Genomic DNA, 21,732 nt, shown 5'->3' on the forward strand with positions numbered 1-21,732 from the left:
ATTTGAGTATTTTCCAGACATCTTTCAACTGATTTCTAATTTAATTTCATTGTGGTCAGATAAGCTACTTGTATATTTGATTAAAAAAAATTCCTTGAGACTTGAAGACTAGACTATGAACTATCTTGCTAAACATGTGCACTTTAAAACAAGGTGTATTTTGCTATTTTTATTTGGAGTGAAAATTGCCAATGAGGTCAAGTTGGGTCACAGTGATGTTTACCTTTATTTTCTGTACACGTTTTATCAATTGCTGAGAGGAGGTTGTTGAAATCCTTGACTATTATTTGAATTTCTCTATTTCTCCTTGCAGTTCTATCAGTTTTGCTTTATGTATTTTGAAGCTCTTTTATTATGTACATAAATGTTTAGAATTGTTATATCCTTTTGATTAAATGAGCACTTTAACACTATGAAATAACTGCTTTATCCCTGGTAATATTCTCTGCCCTGAAATCTACTTTGCTATTAAAGTCAATCCAGATTTCTTTTAATCAGTTTTAGCATGATATGATTTTCCTACCCTTTTACTTTTAACTTACACTTGTCTTTGTATTTAGAGTGCATTTATTGTAGGCAGCATATAATTGGGTCCTCCCTTTTTCCATTATTTCAATCTCTGCCTTTTAACAGTGTGTTTAGACCTATTATAGTTGACTATTGAGATGGTTGGGTTTAAATATTTTCATTAGTTTTATTGAAATATAATCCATAAGCTGTACAATTCACCCACATAAAATGTATAATTCAATAGTTTTTAGTATAGTCACAGGTAATGTGCATCCATCAGCACAATTTTAGCATATGTCATCACTTCAGAAAGAAACTCTGTTATCTTTTAGCCATTACGTTCCTATATCCCCATTACCTTCTCTGCCCTCAACTCCCAGCAGCCCTAAACAACTACTATTTAATTTCTGTCTCTATGGCTTTTCCTATTCTGGGCTTTAATATGAATGGGATCCTATAATACGTGGTCTTTCGTGGCTGGCTTCTTTCACTCAGCATAATATTTTCAAGGTTCATCCATGTCGTAGTATTCTTTTTTTGTGTGAATAATATTCCATTGTGAATCTACTACATTTTATTTATCTCTTCACTCACTGATGGACATTCGGGTTGTTTCTACCTTTTGGATATTATGAATAATGTGGCTATAAACATTTGTGTACAAGTTTCTGCATGGATATCTATTTTTATTTCTTTTGGTTATAAACCTAAAAGTGGAATTGCTGGGTCATATGGTATTCTGTGTTTAACTTTTTGAGGAACAGCTAAACTGTTTCCCTAAGGAGTTGTACCATTTTATATTCTTACCAGCAACATATGAAGGTACCATTTTCCCTACCTCTTTGCCAACACTTGTTATTTCACTTTTTTATTCTAGCCATCCTTGTGGGTGTGAAGTAATATCTCATTGCAGTTTTGATTTACATTTCCTTAATGACCAATGATGTGGAGCATCTTTTTCACATTCTTGTTGACCATTTGTATATCTTCTTTGGAAGAATATTTCTTCTTTTTTTTCTTTTCCAAGTTTTTATTTAAATTCCAGCTAGTTAATATACAGTGCAATATTCATTTCAGGTGTAGAATTTAGGCATTCATCACTTACATACAACACCTGGTGTTCATCATAACAAGTGTACTCTTTAATACCCATCACCTATTTAACCCATCTCCCCCTGCCACCCCTCCCACCTTCCCTCTAGCAACCCTCAGTTTGTTTTCTCTGTTTCTTGTTTTGCCTCTCTCTCTTTTGTTCTTTATCCCTATGTTCATTTGTTTTGTTTCTTAAATTTCACATGAGGGAAAGCATATCGTATTTGTTTTTTTCTGACTGACTTACTTTGTTTAGCATAATGCTCTCTAGCTCCATCCATATGATTGCAAATGGCAAGATTTCATTCTTTTTTATGGCTGAGTAATATTCTATCACACACACACACACATACACATACACACATGTATATACACACAGAGATATGTATATACACACACCACATCTTCTTTATCCATTCATCAGTTGGTGAACATTTGGGCTCTTTCCATAATTTGACTATTACAGATAATGCTGCTATAGATATCAGGGTGCATGTATCCCTTCAAATCTTTATTTTTGAATCCTTTGGGTAAATACTTAGTAATACAATTGCAGGATTGTAGGGTAGTTCTATTTTTAACTTTTTGAGGAAACTCCATATTGTTTTCCAGAGTGGCTGCACCAGTTTGCATTCCCACCAACAGTGTAAGAGGGTTCCCCTTTCTCTGCATCCTTGCCAACTCCTATTGTTTCCTGCATTGTAAATTTTAGGAATGGAAGAAGATATTTGCAAATGACATATCTGATAAAGGGTTAGTATCCAAAATATATAAAGAACTTATAAAACTCAACACCCAAAAAACAAATAATCCAGTTGAAAAATGGGCAGAGGACATGAATAAACATTTTTCTAAAGAAGATGTACAGATGGCTAACAGACACATAAAAAGATGCTCAACATCACTCATCATAGGGTAAATACAAGTCAAAACAACAATGAGATATCACCTCGCCCCAGTCAGAATGGCTAAAAAAAAATGTCTCTTCAAGTCTTTTGTCTGTTTTTTAGAAATTGTGTTGTCTTTTTTGTTGTTGAATTGTAAGAGTTCTTATATATTTTGGATATTAATCTTACCAGACATATGATTTGCAAATGTTTTCTCCCATTCTGTGAGTTGTCTTTTCACATTCTTTTTTCTAAATTTTATTTTAATTCAATTAATTAACATATGGTGTATTATTAGTTTCAGAGGTAGAGTTCTGTGATTCATCAGTTGTATATAACACGCAGTACTCATTATATCACATGCCCTCTTTAATGCCCATCACCCAGTTACCCCATCCCCCAACCCCCTCTCCTCCAGAAAACCTCAGCTTGTTTCCTATGATTAAGTGTCTCTTATGGTTTGTCTCCCTCTCTGATTTCATCTTGTTTTATTTTTCTCTCCCTTCCCCTATGCTCCTCTGTTTTGTTTCTTAAATTCCACATATGAGTGAGATCATATGATAATTGTCTTTCTCTGATTGACTTATTTCACTTAGCATAATACCCTTTAGTTCTATCCATGTCATTGCAAATGGCAAGATTTTATTTTTTTTTGATGGCTGAGTAATACTCCATTGTATATATGTACCACATCTTCTTTATCCATTCATCTGTCAATTACATCTGGGCTCTTTCCATAGTTTTGCTATTGTGGACATTGCTGCTATAAGGATTGGGGTGCAGTTGCCCCTTCAGATCACTACATTTTTATCTTTGGGATAAATACCCAGTAGCGCAATTGATGGGTCATGGGGTAGCTCTATTTTTAACTTTTTGAGGAACATCCATGCTGTTTTCCAGAGTGGCTGTAAAATTGGCAAACAGACACATGAAAAAATGCTCAACATCTCGCAGCATCAGGGAAATACAAATCTTTTCACATTCTTGATGTTCTTCATAGAAGTTTTTAATATTTTTAAAGTCCAGTTTATTTTTTCTTTTGCTTCTCATGTTTTGGGTGTCAAATCGAAGAATTTATTGGCAAGTTCAACATCATGAAGATTTCTCTGTATGCATTTCTCTTGTAAGCTTTTTATAGTTTTAGCTCTTATATTTAGGTTCTTGATCTGTCCTCAGTATATTTTTGTATGTGGAATGAGGTAGGGATCCAACTTCATTCTTTGCATGTAGTTATCCAGTTGTTCTAGCACTGTTTGTTGAAGAGACCCTTTTTTCCCCTCCTTGAATGATCTTGTCACCCTTGTCAAAAACCTGTTAGCCATAAATATGTGAGTTTATTTCTAGAATGTCAATCATATTCCAGTGGTTTATAGTTCCACACTGTCTTGATTACCATTGCATACTTGTAAGTTTCAAATTGGGAAATGTGAGCCCTCTAACGTTGTTTCTCTTTCTCCATATTGTTCTTAATATTTGGAGCCCCTTATAGTTACATGTGAATTTGAGCATTGACTTTTCCATTTATGCAAAAAAGGCCATTGGAATTTCAATAGGGATTGCACTGCATCTGTAGATATCTTTGTGGGAGTTTGCAATCTTAACGATATTAAATCTTCCAATCCATGAATATGGTATACCTTTGTATTTAATTAGGTTTTCTTTTGGAATATTTTATAATTTTCAGTCTACAGATCTTTCACTTCTTGGCTAATTTATTTCTAGGATTTTTTTTTTGGATATTATTGTAAGTGTAATTGTTTTCTTAATTTCCATTTTCAGATTGGTCATTGCTGATGTATAGAAACAACTGATTTTTGTGTGCTGATATTGTATTCTACAACTCTGCTGAATTTGTCTTTGAATTTTAAATTTTTGGTGGATTCTTTGGGATTTTCTGCATTTAGAATCATGTCTTCAGCAAATAGAGATAATTTTACTTCTTCCATTAAAATTTCTATGCTTTTAATTGTCTTTTTCTTGACTTTGTGCCCTGGTTAGGATTTCTTGTACAATGCTCAGTAGTAGTGGTGAACATGGGCATCCTTGTCTTGTTCCTGATTTTAGGGATAAAGCTTATAGTCTTTCACCACTGAATATGACATAAGCTGTGGGTTTTTCATAAATATCTTTTATCATGTTAAGAAAGTTCCCTTGTATTCCTAGTTTGCTGAGTGTTTTTTATCATGGAAGAGTGTTGAATTTTGCCAAATATTTTTTCTTTGTCTGTTGAGATGATCATATGGTTTTGGCCTTGATGTTATTGATATATATTACAGTAATTGATTATTGCATGTTAAACCAACCTTGTATTCCTTGGATAAATCCCACTTGGTCAGGGTGTATAATGCTGTTTATATATTTCTAGATTTGGTTTGCTAATATTTTGTTGAGGATTTTTGTGCCTCTATTTATAAGAGATATTTATAATTTTCTTGTGATATCTTTGTCTGGTTTTGAGGTTAGGGTAATACTGACCTCATAAAATGAATTGCAAAGTGTTCTCACCTCATTTTTTTTGTTGGAAGAGTTTGTGAAGAATTGGTATTAATTATTTAATGTTTTGTAAAATTCACCAGTAAAGCCATCTGGCATAGACTTTTCTTTTTGAGTAGTTTTTTGATTATTGATTCAACATCTTAATTTGTTTTAGATCTATTTAGATGGTCTATTTCTTCTTTTTAATTAAAAAATACTTTATTGCTAAGAGATGATAATCATCGTCCAAGTTTTCAGTCATTGTAATCTTTCTGCTGGTGGAGGATATAGCCTTGATGTAATAGATCCTGACTCACCAGAGCAGTGGTTGAGGAAAGCTGGGCTAGCTATGGCAATTTCTTCAAATTAGACAAGAATGAAGTTTGCTGCATTGATCTACTCTTCCTTTTACAAATGATTTCTCTGTAGCATGTGATGCTGTTTGATAGGATTTTTCTCACAGTAGAATTTCTTTCAAAATTGGAGTCAATCCTGTCAAATCCTGCCACTAAGTCTATGTGATATTCTAACTCCCTTGTTGTCTTTTCAACAATCTTCTCAGCATTTTCACCAGGAGTATATTACATTCCATTCTCAAGAAACCACTTTCTTTGCTTATCCATAAGAAGCAATTCCTCAACTGTTCAAGCTTTTTAGTTTTTATTTTAATTCCAGTTAGTTAACATACAGTGTAATAGGGGCGCCTGGGTGGCTCAGATGGTTAAGCGTCTGCCTTCGGCTCGGGTCATGATCTCAGGGTCCTGGGATCGAGCCCCGCATCGGGCTCCCTGCTTGGCGGGGAGCCTGCTTCTCCCTCTCCCTCTGCTGTTCCCCCTGCTTGTGCTCTCTCACTCTCTCTGTCAAATAAATAAATAAAATTAAAAAAAAAAAACATACAGTGTAATATAACACTAATATACTAATATAAACATATAAGTTGCAGGTGCATGATACAGTGATTCAGTAATTACATACATCACCAAGTGCCCATCATGACAAGTGCACTCCTTAATCTCCATCACCTATTTCACTCATACCCCCACCCTTCCCCCCCATAACCATCAGTTTGTTCTCTATAGTTAAGAGTGTTTTTATTACCTGTTTTATGGTTGTTTTTGAAGATTTTCTCTGATTCTTTCTTGTTTTTCTCTCTTTCATGGTTTGCTGGTTTTGTTTGGTGATATATTTGGATTTCTTTCTCTTTATTCGTTCCATGTTTATTAGTGGTTTTTGATTTGAGGTTACCATTAGGTTTGTATATAACATCTTCTGTATATAGCCATCTATATTAAGTCTATATTAATATGGTGTCATACTTTACATTCTTCTCTTTTGTGAGTTCCTTCATGGATATTTTACAAAAATACTCATTTTTACTGCTTTTATGTTTCCTATCTTCATGTTGTCACTTTTGATCTTTCCTTTCAACTCAAAAAGCTCCCTTTAATATTTTTTGCAGTGCTTGTGTATTGGTCATGAACTCCTTTAGTTTTTGTTTGTTTGGGAAGGTCTTTATCTCTCCTTCTATTCTGAATGATAGTCTTGCTGGATAGAGTATTCTTGGCTGCAGATTTTTCCCATTCAGCACTTTGAATATATGATGCCATGCTTTTCTCGCTTGGAAAATTTCTGCTGAAAAATCCCCTGATAACCTTATGATGTTTCCCTTGTATGTAACTGTCTTCTTTTGCTTGCTGCTTTACATTTTTTTTCTTTATTACTATATTTTGCCATTTATATCTTGGTGTGGGTCTGCTTCTATTGATTTTTTGGGGGGTTCTCTGTGCCTCCTGGATCTGGATATCTGTTTCCTTACCCAGATTAGGGAAGTTTTTAGCTGTTATCTCTTCAAATAAATTCACTGCCCCCTATTTGCTCTCTTCTTTTTCTGGGACTCCTATAATGTGAGTGTTACTACGTTTGATGGAGTCACTGAGTTCCTTAAGTTTACTCTTGCTTTGCATAATTCTTTTTTCTCTCTTTTGTTCAGTTTGATTGCTTTCTATTACTGTCTTCTACATCATTAATTTGTTCCTCTGCTTCTTCCAGCTTGCTGTTCATTCTATCCAGCACGTTTCTCATTTCATTTACTGAGCCCTTTATCTCTGCTATGTTATTCCTTATCTCTACATTAAAGGTCTCATTGATGTCTTCCACTCTTTTCTCTAGTCCAGTGAGTATCTTTGTGATCATTACTTTAAATTCTCTATCAGCCATGTTACTTCGCTTTGTCATAGCTTTGTCCTGTTCATTTGGGACAGAATCCTCTGTCTTTTCGTTTTGTTTAAGTCTCTGTGCCTGCTTCTATGTGTTAGGAAAGTCAACTACTTCTCCTGTTCTTGAGGGTAATGGACTTATGAAGAGGTCCGGTAGTACCCTGCATTGTAGTGTCCTGGCACTTCCAGGAGTGTCTGCAGTGTGTCCTGTATGTGCTCTGCTGTTGTGTCCTAGCTGCTTTATCCTTTAAACCAGTGATCTGCAGAGGCTCTCTTTGCCTGTTGTGGGCAGTGTTGGTCACTGGCCTGAATGTTTTAACTAGGTGTGCCCTGGTCTGCTTGTGAAATGAGACCTGTTGCCACTGCCACCAGAACCAAGGCCCTGCAAAACTCATGGGTTTGGAGATGTAGTGTGGGCAGGGATTTGGGCTAGTCTTTGGGGGAGGGGACCCACTATGCTGGGACTGAGGCAAGTGTGATGGGGAAGGGCAGTTCCAATGAGGCATAGTGGGGGTAGAGCTTGGTGTAAGTAAGTTAGATAACAAGTGTTGGTGCTGTGCTGGTTCCCACAGGTGGCCTTGTTTATGTTGAGGGGCAGGGAAAGGAAATGGCACCTGCCAGTTCCTGTGTTCCTGTATTGGTCTCTCCATGAATGTTGCCTCTCTGAGACACATTCTGAGATGAGCAAATAACCTCCCCACAGCATGTGCTCCAAGCATTCTTCAGATCACTGTTTCCATGCTGTATGTCCATGGGCTGTCTGCCTTGCCTTCAGTCCAAGAGCAGCCCCAATGCCTCTGGGCTCTCAGCTGAGCCAAGCCTGCTGACTTTTAAAACTCCAAGCTTTAAGTCCTGCCGGTTGCAAGAACTTATGAAATTGAGCCCCTCTCAATTTCCAAGTCAATTGTATGGGGATTTGTTTTCCCCATGCACTCTCCTGTGGCTAGGCTATCTCTTACCCTTCTCTGAGACCATGGCTCCCTCCCGACCACAGCAGCCATGATCCATTTCTCTCCCAAACTGTCTCCCCACACTTCCTACCTTCTTCAATGTGGCCTCTTTCCTACCTTTAGTTGTTGAGTTTATTCTGCCAGTGTTCAGGTTGATTTCTGGAGTATTTAGGATGATTTGATGGTTATCGAGTTGTATTTGTGGGATGAGGCGAGCCTAGGCTTTTCCTACTCCACTGCCATCTTCCCTTCCAAGTCCAGTCTATTTTTTCATGAGTAAGTTTTGGTAGTTGTATCTTTCTAGGAACTTGTCTACTTCATATGGATTGTCCAATTTATTGGTATATGGTTGTTTATAGTATTCTTTCATAATCCTTTTTATTTTTGTAAGGTCAGCAGTAATGTCCCTTCTTTCATTTTAGGTTCTCTAATTTGACTCCTCTCTTTTTTTCTTGGTGAAACTAGATAAAGGTTTATCAATTTTGCTGACTTTTTCAAATAATCGGCTTTTGGATTCATTGATTTACCTGTTGTTTTTATTCCTTATTTCCTTCTGCTTACTTTAGTTTGATCTTTTTTCAGTGTCTTAAGGTAGAATGTTAGGTTATTGATTTGTGATCTTTCTTCTTTCTTACTATAGGTATTTATAGATATTAATTTCATTCCAGGCCTTTCTTTAGCTGCATCTCATGTTTTGATACATTGTGTGTTCATTAGTATTCATCTCAAAGTATTTTATGATTTCCCTTTGATTTCTTCTTTAACTCATGGGTTGTTTTAGAGTGTGTTTTTTACATTTCCACATTTTTTCCTGTTACTGATTTCTAGTTTCATTCCATTTTGGTCAGAGAACATACTTTCTATTGTTTAAAATTTGTTTAGATATTTCATGGCCTAGTATATGTCCTATCCTCTAGAATGTTCCAGGTGTCCTTGAGATGAGTGTATATTCTATTATTGTTGAATGGAGTGTTCTGTAGTATGTTTTAGGTATATTTGGCTTATAATGTTCAAGTTTCCTATTTCTTTGTTAACCTTTTGTCTAGTTCTATCCATTATTGAAAGTGGAGTAATGAAGTCTCTAATATGATTGTTGACTTGTCTATTTCTCTTTTCATTGGGTCAGTTTTTGCTTCATGATTTGGGTGCTGTTAATAGGTGCATATTTGTTTATAATTGTTATATCTTCCTGATGGATTGACTCTTTTTGTCATTATAAAAGGTTCTTCTTTGTCTCTAGTAACACTTTTTGTTTTAAAGTGTATTTTGCCTGATATCAGATAATGACTCAAATTTTCATGTGGTTGCTATTTGTGTAATATATCTTTTCCACCCTTTCACTTTCAATCTGTTTGTGCTTTTGAACCTAAAGTGTGTCTTCTGTAGACAACATAAAGTTGGATCATGTTTTCCTATCCAGTCTAGCATCTCTCTCTCTTTTTATTATTATGTTAATCAACATACATTACATCATTAGTTTTTGATGTAGTGTTCCATGACTCATTGTTTGCATATAACACCCAGTGCTCCATGCAGAACGTGCCCTCTTTAATACCCATCACCAGGCTAACCCATCCTCCCACCTCCTTCCCCTCTAGAACCCTCAGTTTGTTTTTCAGAGTCCATAGTCTCTCATGGTTCGTCTCCCCTCCGATTTCCCCCCTTCATTCTTCCCCACCTGCTATCATCATCATCATCATCATCATCATCTTCTTCTTTTTTTTAAACATGTATTATTTGCTTCAGAGGTACAGATCTGTGATTCAGCAGTCTTGCACACTTCACAGCACTCACCATAGCACATACCCTCCCCAATGTCTATCTCCCAGCCACCCCATCCCTCCCACCTCCCACCATTCCAGCAACCCTCAGTTTGTTTCCTGAGATTAAGAATTCCTCATATCAGTGAGGTCATATGATACATGTCTTTCTCTGATTGACTTATGTCGCTCAGCATAATACCCTCCAGTTCCATCCACGTTGTTGCAAATGGCAAGATTTCATTCTTTTTGATGGCTGCATAATATTCCATTGTATATATATACACTACATCTTCTTTATCCATTCATCTGTCGATGGACATCTTGGCTCTTTCCATAGTTTAGCTATTGTGGACATTGCTGCTATAAACATCAGGGTGCATGTACCCCTTCGGATCCGTACATTTGTATCTTTGAGGTAAATACCCAGTAGTGCAATTGCTGGATCATATGGTAACTCTATTTTCAAATTTTTGAAGAACCTCCATACTGTTTTCCAGAGTGGCTGCACCAGCTTGCATTCCCACCAAGAGTATAGGAAGGTTCCCCTTTCTCCGCATCCCTGCCAACATCTGTCATTTCCTGACTTGTTAATTTTAGCCATGCTGACTGGTGTGAGGTGATATCTCATTGAGGTTTTGATTTGGATTTCCCTGATGCTGAGTGTGTTGAGTACTTTTTCGTGTGTCTTTTGGCCATTTGGATGTCTACTTTGGAAAAATGTCTGTTCATGTTTTCTGCCCATTTCTTGATTGGATCATTTATTTTTGGGTGTTGAGTTTAAGAAGTTCTTTATAAATTTTGGATACTAGCCCTTTATCTGATATGTCATTTGCAAATATCTTCTCCCATTCTGTCGGTTGTCTTTTGGTTTTGTTGACTATTTCCTTTGCTGTGCAAAAGCTTTTTATCTTGATGAAGTCCCAATAGTTCATTTTTGGCCTTGCTTCCCTTGCCTTTGGCGATGTTTCTAAGAAGAAGTTGCTGCGACTGAGGTCAAAGAGGTTGCTGCCTGTGTTCTCCTTTAGGATGTTGATGGACTCCTATCTCACATTGAGGTCTTTCAACCATTTTGAGTCTATTTTTGTGTGAGGGGTAAAGAAATGGTCCAGTTTCATTCTTCTGCATGTGGCTGTCCAATTTTCCCAACACCATTTGTTGAAGAGACTGTCTTTTTTCCTTTGGACATTCTTTCCTGCTTTGTCAAAGATGAGTTGACCATAGAGTTGAGGGTCCATTTCTGGGCTCTCGATTCTGTTCCACTGATCGATGTGTCTGTTTCTGTGCCAGTACCATACTGTCTTGATGATGACAGCTTTGTAATAGAGCTGGAAGTCCGGAGTTGTGATGCCGCCAGCTTTGCTTTTCTTTTTCAAGATTCCTCTGGCTATTCGGGGTCTTTTCTAGTTCCATACAAATTTTAGGATTATTTGTTCCATTTCTTTGAAAAAAGTGGATGGTATTTTGATGGGGATCGCACTGAATGTGTAGATTGCTCTAGGTAGCATGGACATCTTCACAATATTTGTTCTTCCAATCCATGAGCATGGAACATTTTTCCATTTCTTTGTGTCTTCCTCAATTTCTTTCATGAGTATTTTATAGTTTTCTGAGTACGGATTCTTTGCCTCTTTGGTTAGATTTATTCCTAGGTATCTTAGGGTTTTGGGTGCAATTGTAAATGGGATTGACTCCTTAGTTTCTCTTTCTTCTGTCTTCTTGTTGGTGTATAGGAATGCCACTGATTTCTGTGCATTGATTTTATATCCTGCTACTTTACTGAATTCCTGTATGAGTTCTAGCAGTTTTGGGGTGGAGTCTTTTGGGTTTTCCACATAAAGTATCATATCATCTGCAAAGAGTGCGAGTTTGACTTCCTCTTTGCCGGTTTGGATGCCTTTGATTTCTTTTTGTTGTCTCATTGCTGTGGCTAGGACTTCTAATACTATGTTGAATGGCAGTGGTGATAGTAGACATCCCTGCTGTGTTCCTGACCTTAGGGGGAAAGCTCTCAGTCTTTCCCCATTGAGAATGATATTCGCTATGGGTTTTTCATAGATGGCTTTTATGATATTGAGGTATGTACCCTCTATCCCTATACTCTGAAGAGTTTTGATCAAGAAAGGATGCTGTACTTTGTCAAATGCTTTTTCTGCATCTATTGAGAGGATCATATGATTCTTGTCTTTCTTTTATTAATGTATTGTATCACATTGATTGATTTGCGGATGTTGAACCAGCCTTGCAGCCCAGGGATAAATCCCACTTGGTCATGGTGAATAATCCTTTTAATGTACTGTTGGATCCTATTGGCTAGTATTTTGGTGAGAATTTTTGCATCCATGTTCATCAAGGATATTGTTCTGTAATTCTCCTTTTTGATGGGGTCTTTGTCTGGTTTTGGGATCAAGGTAATGGGGGCATCATAAAACGAGTTTGGAAATTTTCCTTTCATTTCTATTTTTTGGAACAGTTTCAGAAGAATAGGTATTAATTCTTCTTGAAATGTTTGGTAGAATTCCCCTGGGAAGCCATCTGGCCCCAGGGTTTGTTGGGAGGTTTTTGATGACTGCTTCAATTTCCTTAGTGGTTATGGGTATGTTCAGGTTTTCTATTTCTTCTTGGTTCAGTTTTGATACTTGATACATCTCCAGGAATGCATCCATTTCTCCCAGGTTATCTAATTTGCTGGCATAGAGTTGCTCATAATATGTTCTTATAATTGTTTGTATTTCTTTGGTGTTGTTTGTGATCTCTCCTCTTTCATTCATGATTTTGTTGATTTGGGTCATTTCTCTTTTCTTTTTGATAAGTCTGGCCAGGGGTTGGATCCTATTTTTAAATCAATTCCCCAGTCTATATCTTTTGATTGGGGAGTTAATTCATTTACATATAAAGTAATTACTGACAAGAAAGGACTTACTCTTGCCTTTTAATAATTTTCTGTATGCCTTATACCTTTTTTGACTCTGCTTTCCTCTATTATTCTCTTATTTTGTGTTTTGCTGATTCTTCTTTTGTAGTGACATACCTTGATTCCCTTTTCATCTTCTGCGCATATTCTATGGATATTTTCTATGTGGTGATTAGAGAAATCATGGAGATTATGTAAGACAATTTAAAATTTTAACAGTCTGTTTTAAATTGATAACAGTTTAACTTCTTCAATTGCATATAGACTCTATTCCTTTATAGCTCTGTCCCCACCTTATGTTACTGATGTCACAAATTATATCTTGATATATTAAGCATCCATTAACATAGATTTGTAGTTATTTTTTTACCTTTTTCTTTTAAACACTGTAAGAATTAAAAATGGATTTACATACCAAAATTACATGATGCAAGTCTTTATACATCCATATATTTGCCTTTACTGGAGAACTTTATATTTTCACTTGGCTTCATATTACTGTGTGGCATTCATTTGTTTCAGCTTGGACTCCCTTTAGCATTTCTTATAGAGTAGATCTGGCAATGAGCTCCTTCACTTTTTATTCATCTGGGAAAGTCTTAATTTGTCCTTAATTTTGAAGGACAGTTTTGCTGAATATAATATTTTTTTGTTGATAGTTCTTTCTTTCAGTACTTTGAAAATATACCAGTGCCTGTTAGCCTGTAAGGTTTCTGCTGAGAAAGCCACTGATAATCTTATAGATGCTTCCTAGAACGTGACAAGTCACTTTTCTCTTGCTGGTTTCAAGACTGTTTTTTGGTCTTTGACTTTAAACAGTTTGATTATAATGTGTCTCAGTATGGGTCTTTTTGCATTTATCCTACAGTTATTTGAGCTTCTGGAATTTGTCCATTTCTTTCCTTAAATTTGGGAAATTTTCATTCATTATTTTAAAAATGTGCTCTTTGCCCCCTTTTCTCTCTTGTTTTTCTGGGATTCTATAATGTATATGTTGGTCTGCTTTGTGGTGTCCTTTAAGTCCCCCACGCTCTCTTTACTTCTGCTTTTTTCTTTTGTTGTTTTTGTTCCTCTTACTTGATAATTTCAAATGACTTGTTTTCAAGTTTACTGATTCTCCCTTCTGCCCAATAAGTCTCCAACTCGCATAGTGAATTTTTCAATTCAGTTATTATATCCTTTAGCCTTAGAATTTCTGTTTTATTTTTATAGTTTCTGTCTCCTTGTTGATATTATCATTTTTTCTTTATTTTCTTGATTTCATTTAGTTGTCTTTGTGTTTCTTTTTTAGCTCATCATGCATCTTTGAGACAATTGTTTTAAATTACTTGCCAGATAATTCACAGATATCTGTTATTTTTAGGGTCAGTTCCTGAAGATTTATTTTGTTCCTTTGATCGGGTCATATTTCCCTATTTTTTTGTGTCTCTTGTGATTTTTTGTTGAGTTTTGGACCTTTGAAAATTTCTCCAATTCTTTATGTACTGGCTTTATGCAGGGGAAGACCTTCACCAATCAGCCTGGTTTTTGGACCTTTCAGTCTTTTTCTGGGGATGCATCTTCTCCAGGCTTTTGTGTGTGCCTTTCTTCCAAAACATATGTAGCTGTTTTTATCTGTCTTAGTTTCCCTAAGAAATTCCTTGCTTTTGATTTTGGTTTCTGTTTTACTCCTCTGCCTATAATCTCTTGCTCCCCTACCACCTGTCTGTGGAACATCGGATTCCCTGTGGCTCTAAATGTGCTACACCTGCCTCTGTTTTCAGTGGCCTCCAAAATGGTGACAGATCTATGCTGCCATTCTTATCAGTGTTTCAAATCAGCTGAGGCAGAAACCAGTCCCTCAGGCAGCCCACTGACAAACCAAAACTCTGGGCACAGGGTCCACCCTTTTCTTTCCATCCTAAGTGATGGGGTGAAAATTGGGAGGTTTCCTCCTATTTGTATTGCTCTATGTCAGACAAGGGGAGGGGCAAAGGTGAGCAAAATGCTATGAACTTACCCTTTTGTGAAGCTGGGAGGAACTGGATCCCTTAATGAGATGGGGCAAGGTTACCCCATCAGTCTGGAAACTACCCCACCACTCATACACACTTCAGATTATTGAATAAAAGAGATAATATTAAGCCACCATATATTTGGGTTTCATTATAGCAGTTCATTATAGCAGTTTAGCCTTTAACTTAACTAATACACATTTATTCATGAATGGTGACATATCATTAACATCCTTAACATCCCAGGAAGGAAATTTTTTGTTTATGTATCTTTTATTTTGTTGGAAAAAAGATAACCTTATTGGGCATAGTGCTGCCAGGGCACAATCTTTCTGTGTAATTGTTTCCATATTAATAATAAAGAATAAATTAAATAAAATATATTAATAATCTGTAATAACTAAAATGGAGTCCTGAAAAATCCTGAAGGTAGATATTATTATTCACATTTTATAGTTTAAAAAATATAATCCAGAGAGATTTAAGAGTTACATTAATTCAGGGCACCTGGGGTGGCTCAGTTGGTTAAGCATGTCTGCCTTTGCCTGAGGTCATGATCTCAGGGTCCTGGGATTGAGCCCCTCATTGGACTCCCTGCTCAGCAGGGAGTTTCCTTCATCCTCTCCCTCTGCCCATCCCCCCAACTTGTGCGTGCAAACGCACACATGTGTGCTCTCTCTTTCTCTCAAATAAATAAAAAATCTTAAAAAAAAAGACATATTAATTCACACAACTACTTAAGTAACAGGTCTCAAAGCCATTTGTGAACTATTTACTTTAGTGCTTGTTCTAAGTACATCACACTGCTTTGTAAAATTAGAAGTGATTGAAGTGCCTTTTAATAATAAACCCATTTTAGTCTCCAACCAAACTAGTCAGTCACTTAACCAACAATTATGCATTGTCAGCTATATTCAGGACATTTTCACAGGGAAGAAGGAAATAGACATTTCTAGCCTGTTCTCTGCTCCTACAGAAGAACATATATATGTAAACAGGTGCCACACTGGGGGAAGAGAAAGTAAAATATTACCAAGCTCTTTTCATGTATTAGGTACTGCGATAATGAGGTAAGTCTTATAATTAAGTCCTGGAGAGGTTAAGAGACTTGCCCCAAGTCACACAACCAGTAGCTTTCAGGCTTGGGATTTGACCCCAGGTCTGTAAAGATTCAAGCCCATGTTATTATCACTAAGGCATGGTGGGAGAGTCCCTGGATGTGACTGAAATTTAGCGGAAGGTAATCACTTCCCTCCAGGAAGTCAAAGAAGCCTTGGTAGAGTTGATAAGAGTTAGGTCTGGATGGGATTAAATCGGGAGAGAAAATATGGGGACAGGGGAAGGGAAGATAGCTTGGTAAGGGAGCCAAGGTGTGAGGAAAGATGGTGAGGGGGCCAGTGCTGTTGGTAGGGATGGTTTATGCTAGGGAACATGGGGACATTTGCTCCATGGCTCTAGACTTCCATGAAGGGCAGTCTAGAAATGCTAGCTGCCTTCCTCACACCCCTGCCCCCCAGCCCAATCCATAAGTGTGAGCTCATTATTTTGAGCACCTGAACGTGGGTTTGCACTGCCCCAGATTCTGTGAACTAGGGAAAAGTTTTGGTCCTACTCTCTGTCCAAGTTCACACCCTTTTATATACATTTGGATCAGAAATCTGAACTGGCCTTTGTCTGAACACTAGTGACAGCCAAGCACCCAGCAAAGCGGTACTTAATTGCTCCTTCAGGGTCCACTTAGAGTAATAGGTGAGAACAGGTGTCCCAGGTGTCTCCCATTGGCATTGACAAACTTTGCTGAAGATGAGTCACAAATTGTTGGCAGGATTAGCTTAAATAGGGGAAGAAAACCTTTATCTAGACTGATCTGTCCTGGATTGTATACTGCTTCAGTGTCCCTATGTTTCCAACCTCGGTCATGATTGATGGGGAAAGGATGGCTATACATAAAATCTATTAGCTCCACAAAGGTGAAGAATTTTTTCAAGGTAATTAGGAGTATTCTGAAGATGGCTCATTCTATTGGGTGATATAAAAGGATGAGAAAAATTCTGCTCATAACTCTAAGTCTGCTTGATTTTTATCATTAACTATATATACCACCTGATACTTTTTGTTTAGCTGACCTACAACCAGTAACATTTATAGATTTATCACTCTGTATTATTACTGTTTAATCAGCAAATGAATAGAGCAAATAGGATGTAAAAACTGGCTGAGAGTTTAGGGTTTGCATTCACACCTCAATCATAATAATAATCATATAAATTCTTGGTTGATTTTCCTTTTTCTTGACTTTTTTTGGACATTCAATGAGGATAGATTTAGTGGGGCAACTAGCAAATTACACAGCAAAGAATTCTAGGCTGGAATCCCAAAGTCCTGGGACTAGATATTAGCTTTGTCACTAATACTCTGTGTGACTAGGGTAAGTCACTTGGATGCCTCTCTGACTTTACAATAAATGGGTTGGACTAGGTTGTCTTCAAAGTATCTTTCAGATTTAAACCCAAACATATGAGATTTTGGCATTTTCTGATTTTATTTTTCCTAGTGAGCATGTTTACAGTAGGAATATTTACCTTCACACATAATTAGGTGAACATTGAATTAATTATATGGTGTCTGAAAATCCTCAAACTTCTGTAGAGATAAAAATAATAGAAGTAGTCAACTTCTCCATTATTAATTGAATACCTTACGATAGCAATAATTCTCCACTTTTGAAATTATGAACAATAAGTTGGAACTAAGATAAAATTTCACTATAAATAAAGTCTTTCACATAAAATCCAAACTATCTTTATGAAAAATTAAGTGAAATTAACTTTTTAATTTCAGGGATTTGAGGACACTTTGTGCTGTTTCTTTAAGGTAATCAAATCATCCAAGATGCATTTTTATTTTCTTTGAAACTTGAGTGCTGAAGGGTCTGGTAAGTGTGGAAAATAATCACTCTTTAAATGTCCTATCACCTCACATGTGGAGAGTCATGTAGTCTGCATGTAGTATGTGTTTAAACTTGGCAATTGGTATCTGAAATCTTTTTCTTTTCCCTCACATCTTTGGTAATAATTTTATGATGCTTGATAGGGATAAAAGCCAATGCCCTATGAACCTCAGGAGGGAAAGGTTTTTGTTATTTTCAGAAGAGGAAGTAACTGGCTGAAGTCCAACAGAGATTTTATGGTCATTCTCACAGAAAGAGTCTTGGCTCCCGGATTCTTAGATCTTCCTGTTGATCAGTTGGATGAGGAGACTGTCCACCTGCCATGGAAATTATAGTGAGGGGGTAATTATCTGAGGGATAATTTATTCCCTGAATGTGAATCAGTTTGTTGATACTTCCTTGTGCTGAGCACCTGTTCAAAACTTCCATTCGTATTGCAGTTACTTATTTTTCTGTCCTCACCCTGGAGTTAAGAGAAAGACTGGGTATAAGGTTTCCTTCATAACAGGTTCTTTGGTATTCCAGTAATGCTATGTAATAGACCCACACACTATTGCTCAGTGTTTGGTGATGGAGTTGTCTATCTCTTAGGTGTGGCCTAAGACAGAGACTCATAATCTGTTTGGTGGAGTAGACTGTGAGTGATGACTGGAGCTGTCAGGTGGTTAAAATCCTAAAACATATTGCATTTATTATCTTTGGCAAAGTGATAGAGCTGACCTGATACCTTGCTGCTGGGAAGATACAGATGGAGCTCCATCATTTGCATCAGCTTTGAACAGACTTTATACTAACGCAGCCTATTGCTCTGAGTCAGAGAAATTTTATGCTCTTCTATTCAAAGTGTGATATGACTTGATCATAGGTGTTTAGTCATTTTGTATAAACCTTTTAATGCTTCAGTGTATTGAAGTTTGACAAAAAGCAGAATTCTTAATTGAAAATTAGCATCTTCCTTAATTTAACTCCTTTAATGAATAGAGAGTTGAAAAGAAGGGAAAAGCAAATGTGGTACCATGCTGATTTCATCTTAAACAATACAGAATGTGCACTGTGTTGAGAAGAGAAACCACTCTGCTTTTATTGGTACTGGACTGTTCTTTACTATTATTTCAACAAACATATCTGGAGACCAAGAAGTGGTGCTCAGAGATGAATGAGGCAAATGCCCCAATCTTAGAGGACCATACCATAAAGTGATGTGTAATGGGTTCTAGGATGGAGGTCAGTACAGAATCCCGAGGGGCCACAAAGGAGAGAGCAGTCCTATCTCTCTAGGGAAGGGATGTTAGAAAAGGAGAGAGATGACATAGACCTGTTTCATGAGAAAGAAAACATTTCTGGCTGAGGGAGTTGCAAGAACAAAGCCACAGAATTCTGGCCTGGCTGATGTGTTGGCCAGACTGGGAATTTGGGGTGTGGCTGGAGCTTTGGCTTTGAGGAGTAAGATGAGAGAGAAGACATTGTCTGGAGAGGAGGTGGATCCAGCTGGAGGCCTTTATTCTGTCAGACCTGCCTTCTGGAAAAATCAGAGAATACGGAGAAGCACAGGCAAAGAAATGAAATCAAGTATTTATCCCTACTGTTTAAATTCTGTTCTATCATTCGCCAGTTGTTTTTTTCTACCGATGTATGTATAAACATGATTTTTTTTCTTAAACTCAAAATAAGATCCTAGTGTACACACTACTTTTAGAATTTTCTTCTTTCTATTTTTATAAGCATCAGTAAAACACTTCTACAGCATCATTTTGGTAGGTATAGAGCATTATGCTATGTCAATACATCATAATATACTGACCTTTAAAAGTATAGTTGCTTTTACATTTTCAGTATTATAAATAATGCCATGATGACACCTTGAAGATGCTCTTAATTATTTCCTTAGGATAAATTCCTAGAAGTAGAAGTTCTGGCTCAAATGGAATATGAATTTTAAAAGGCCTGCATCTTGGCACCCATGCTAATGTTAGTCAAAACTAGGCTCTTCAAACTGCCAAATCATGGTTCATAAAGAATGGATCGTTGATTTAACTTGCATTTCTTTGAGGTTGAATGATACTTTATGAATTTAATTGGCCATTTGTACTTACTTTTCATGAGCTAAATGTTCATGCCCTCTGGCTAATGTCATATTGGCATGTTTCTCTGCATTAATAAGTCCCAGTACATCTGTATAATATTGCTCATGGCATGATGTCATGTATGAATGAAAATGATAGCAGCCCACTTTAGAGATACCTCTCATTTCTCTCTCTAGCCCTGAAATCACATGAAGCTGTGGGTAGAGATTCACCTGATAGTCCTGGAAACCCCTCTCAGCCCAAGAACCATGAGTAACCAGACACTAGTAACAGAGTTTATCCTGCAGGGCTTTTCAGAGCACCCAGAATACCACATGCTCTTATTCAGCTGTTTCCTCTCCCTCTACTCTGTGGCCCTCACAGGTAATATCCTCATCATTTTGGCCATCACCTTCAACCCTGGGCTCCATACCCCCATGTACTTTTTTCTGTTCAACTTGGCTACTATGGATATTATCTGCACCTCTTCCATCATGCCCAAAGCCCTGGAGGGTCTGATGTCAGAGGAGAGCTCCATCTCTTATGGGGGCTGCATGGCCCAGCTCTATTTCCTCACATGGTCTGCATCCTCTGAGCTGCTCCTCCTCACGGTCATGGCCTATGACCGGTATGCAGCCATCTGCCACCCTCTACATTACAGTACTACAATGAGCAAGGCATTCTGCAGCAAGCTGGCTACAGGTGTATGGGTGCTCTGTGCCTTCAACACAGCCATCCACACTGGGCTGATGCTACGATTAAATTTCTGTGGCTCCAATGTCATTACCCATTTTTTCTGTGAGGTCCCTCCTCTCTTGCTTCTCTCCTGTAGCTCCACCTATGTGAACAGCATCATGATTGTCCTGGCTGATGCCTTTTATGGCATTTTGAACTTCCTGATGACCATCGTGTCATACAGCTTTATCATCTCTAGCATCCTAAAGATGCGGACTGCAGAGGGGAAGAAAAAAGCCTTTTCCACCTGCTCTTCCCACCTCATTGTGGTGTGTATGTATTATACTGCTGTCTTCTATGCCTACATAGCCCTGTCTCCAGCTATAGTGCAGAGAAGAGCAAGTTGGCTGGTGTACTGTATACTATGTTGAGCCCTACACTCAACCCCCTCATCTATACTTTGAGAAACAAGGAGGTCAGGGCAGCCCTCAGGAAGCTTTTCTCCTTCTCCAGAAATTAATTTCTGTCTTCTGAAGCTTTTGTTGGAGATTGCATGTTGGAGTCCACAGTGGTCTCAGACTCTCCAATGATTAAGGCTTTGAAAACTACCACTAATGACTCAGTGTGATTACTGATAGATTTGCGACATGGCTTGAAGAGCAATTATTGTTATTCATCTTGGTTTCTTGTAATCTTGTAATTTTTATATTTTCTACATTTTGTAATGGATTTCAAAAAAATAAAAAATATTTAAATGAGTATTGAGTGATTAAAACCACATTACTCATTTGGTAAAACAAAACTCATTTGATCTATATCCTTAGAAAATTGGTAATTCAGTTAAGAATACATCAGTACCCATGATGATGAATATAAAAAAGAAAAGGCATAAAGAGCGTTGCATTCCAGGGTGTGGTGTGGATGTACAAAAATGTGTGCAGTGTGGCAGGAGTCCTGCACTTGTCCAGGAGAAGATCTGGGTTCAAATTCAGACTCTTTCAGAGCACTCAACCCACTTCATCTGTAGTTTCCTTCTAAGTGTAATGAGGAAAATAAACAACCCAGTGGTACTATCAAGACTGAACAAGAGAACTGAAGACAATGATACCAACTGCTATCTAAGTTTAAGATATTACTGTTGAATGATCGCTGAGGACAGGAGCCTCCAAGGAAATCTGGATGTCACAGCCACTCACCCCTGCCTGGCTCAGGGTAATGTTTGTGGTGGCTACCTGGAAAGGGTAAG

At 37.3% G+C, this 21,732-nt stretch overlaps 1 protein-coding gene across 1 annotated transcript; it reads left to right on the forward strand.

Annotated features, from left to right (window-relative positions):
- The first annotated feature begins 20,020 nt into the window (after positions 1–20,020).
- On the forward strand, positions 20,021–21,006 carry LOC113918424 (olfactory receptor 13A1). The gene is given in 2 exon segments (XM_027586865.2): positions 20,021–20,849; positions 20,852–21,006. Coding segments are annotated over 2 exon segments (984 nt in total).
- The last annotated feature ends 726 nt before the right edge of the window (positions 21,007–21,732 follow it).

The sequence above is a fragment of the Zalophus californianus genome, chromosome 15 (genome assembly GCF_009762305.2).
Source record: "Zalophus californianus isolate mZalCal1 chromosome 15, mZalCal1.pri.v2, whole genome shotgun sequence".
Lineage (NCBI taxonomy): Eukaryota > Metazoa > Chordata > Mammalia > Carnivora > Otariidae > Zalophus > Zalophus californianus.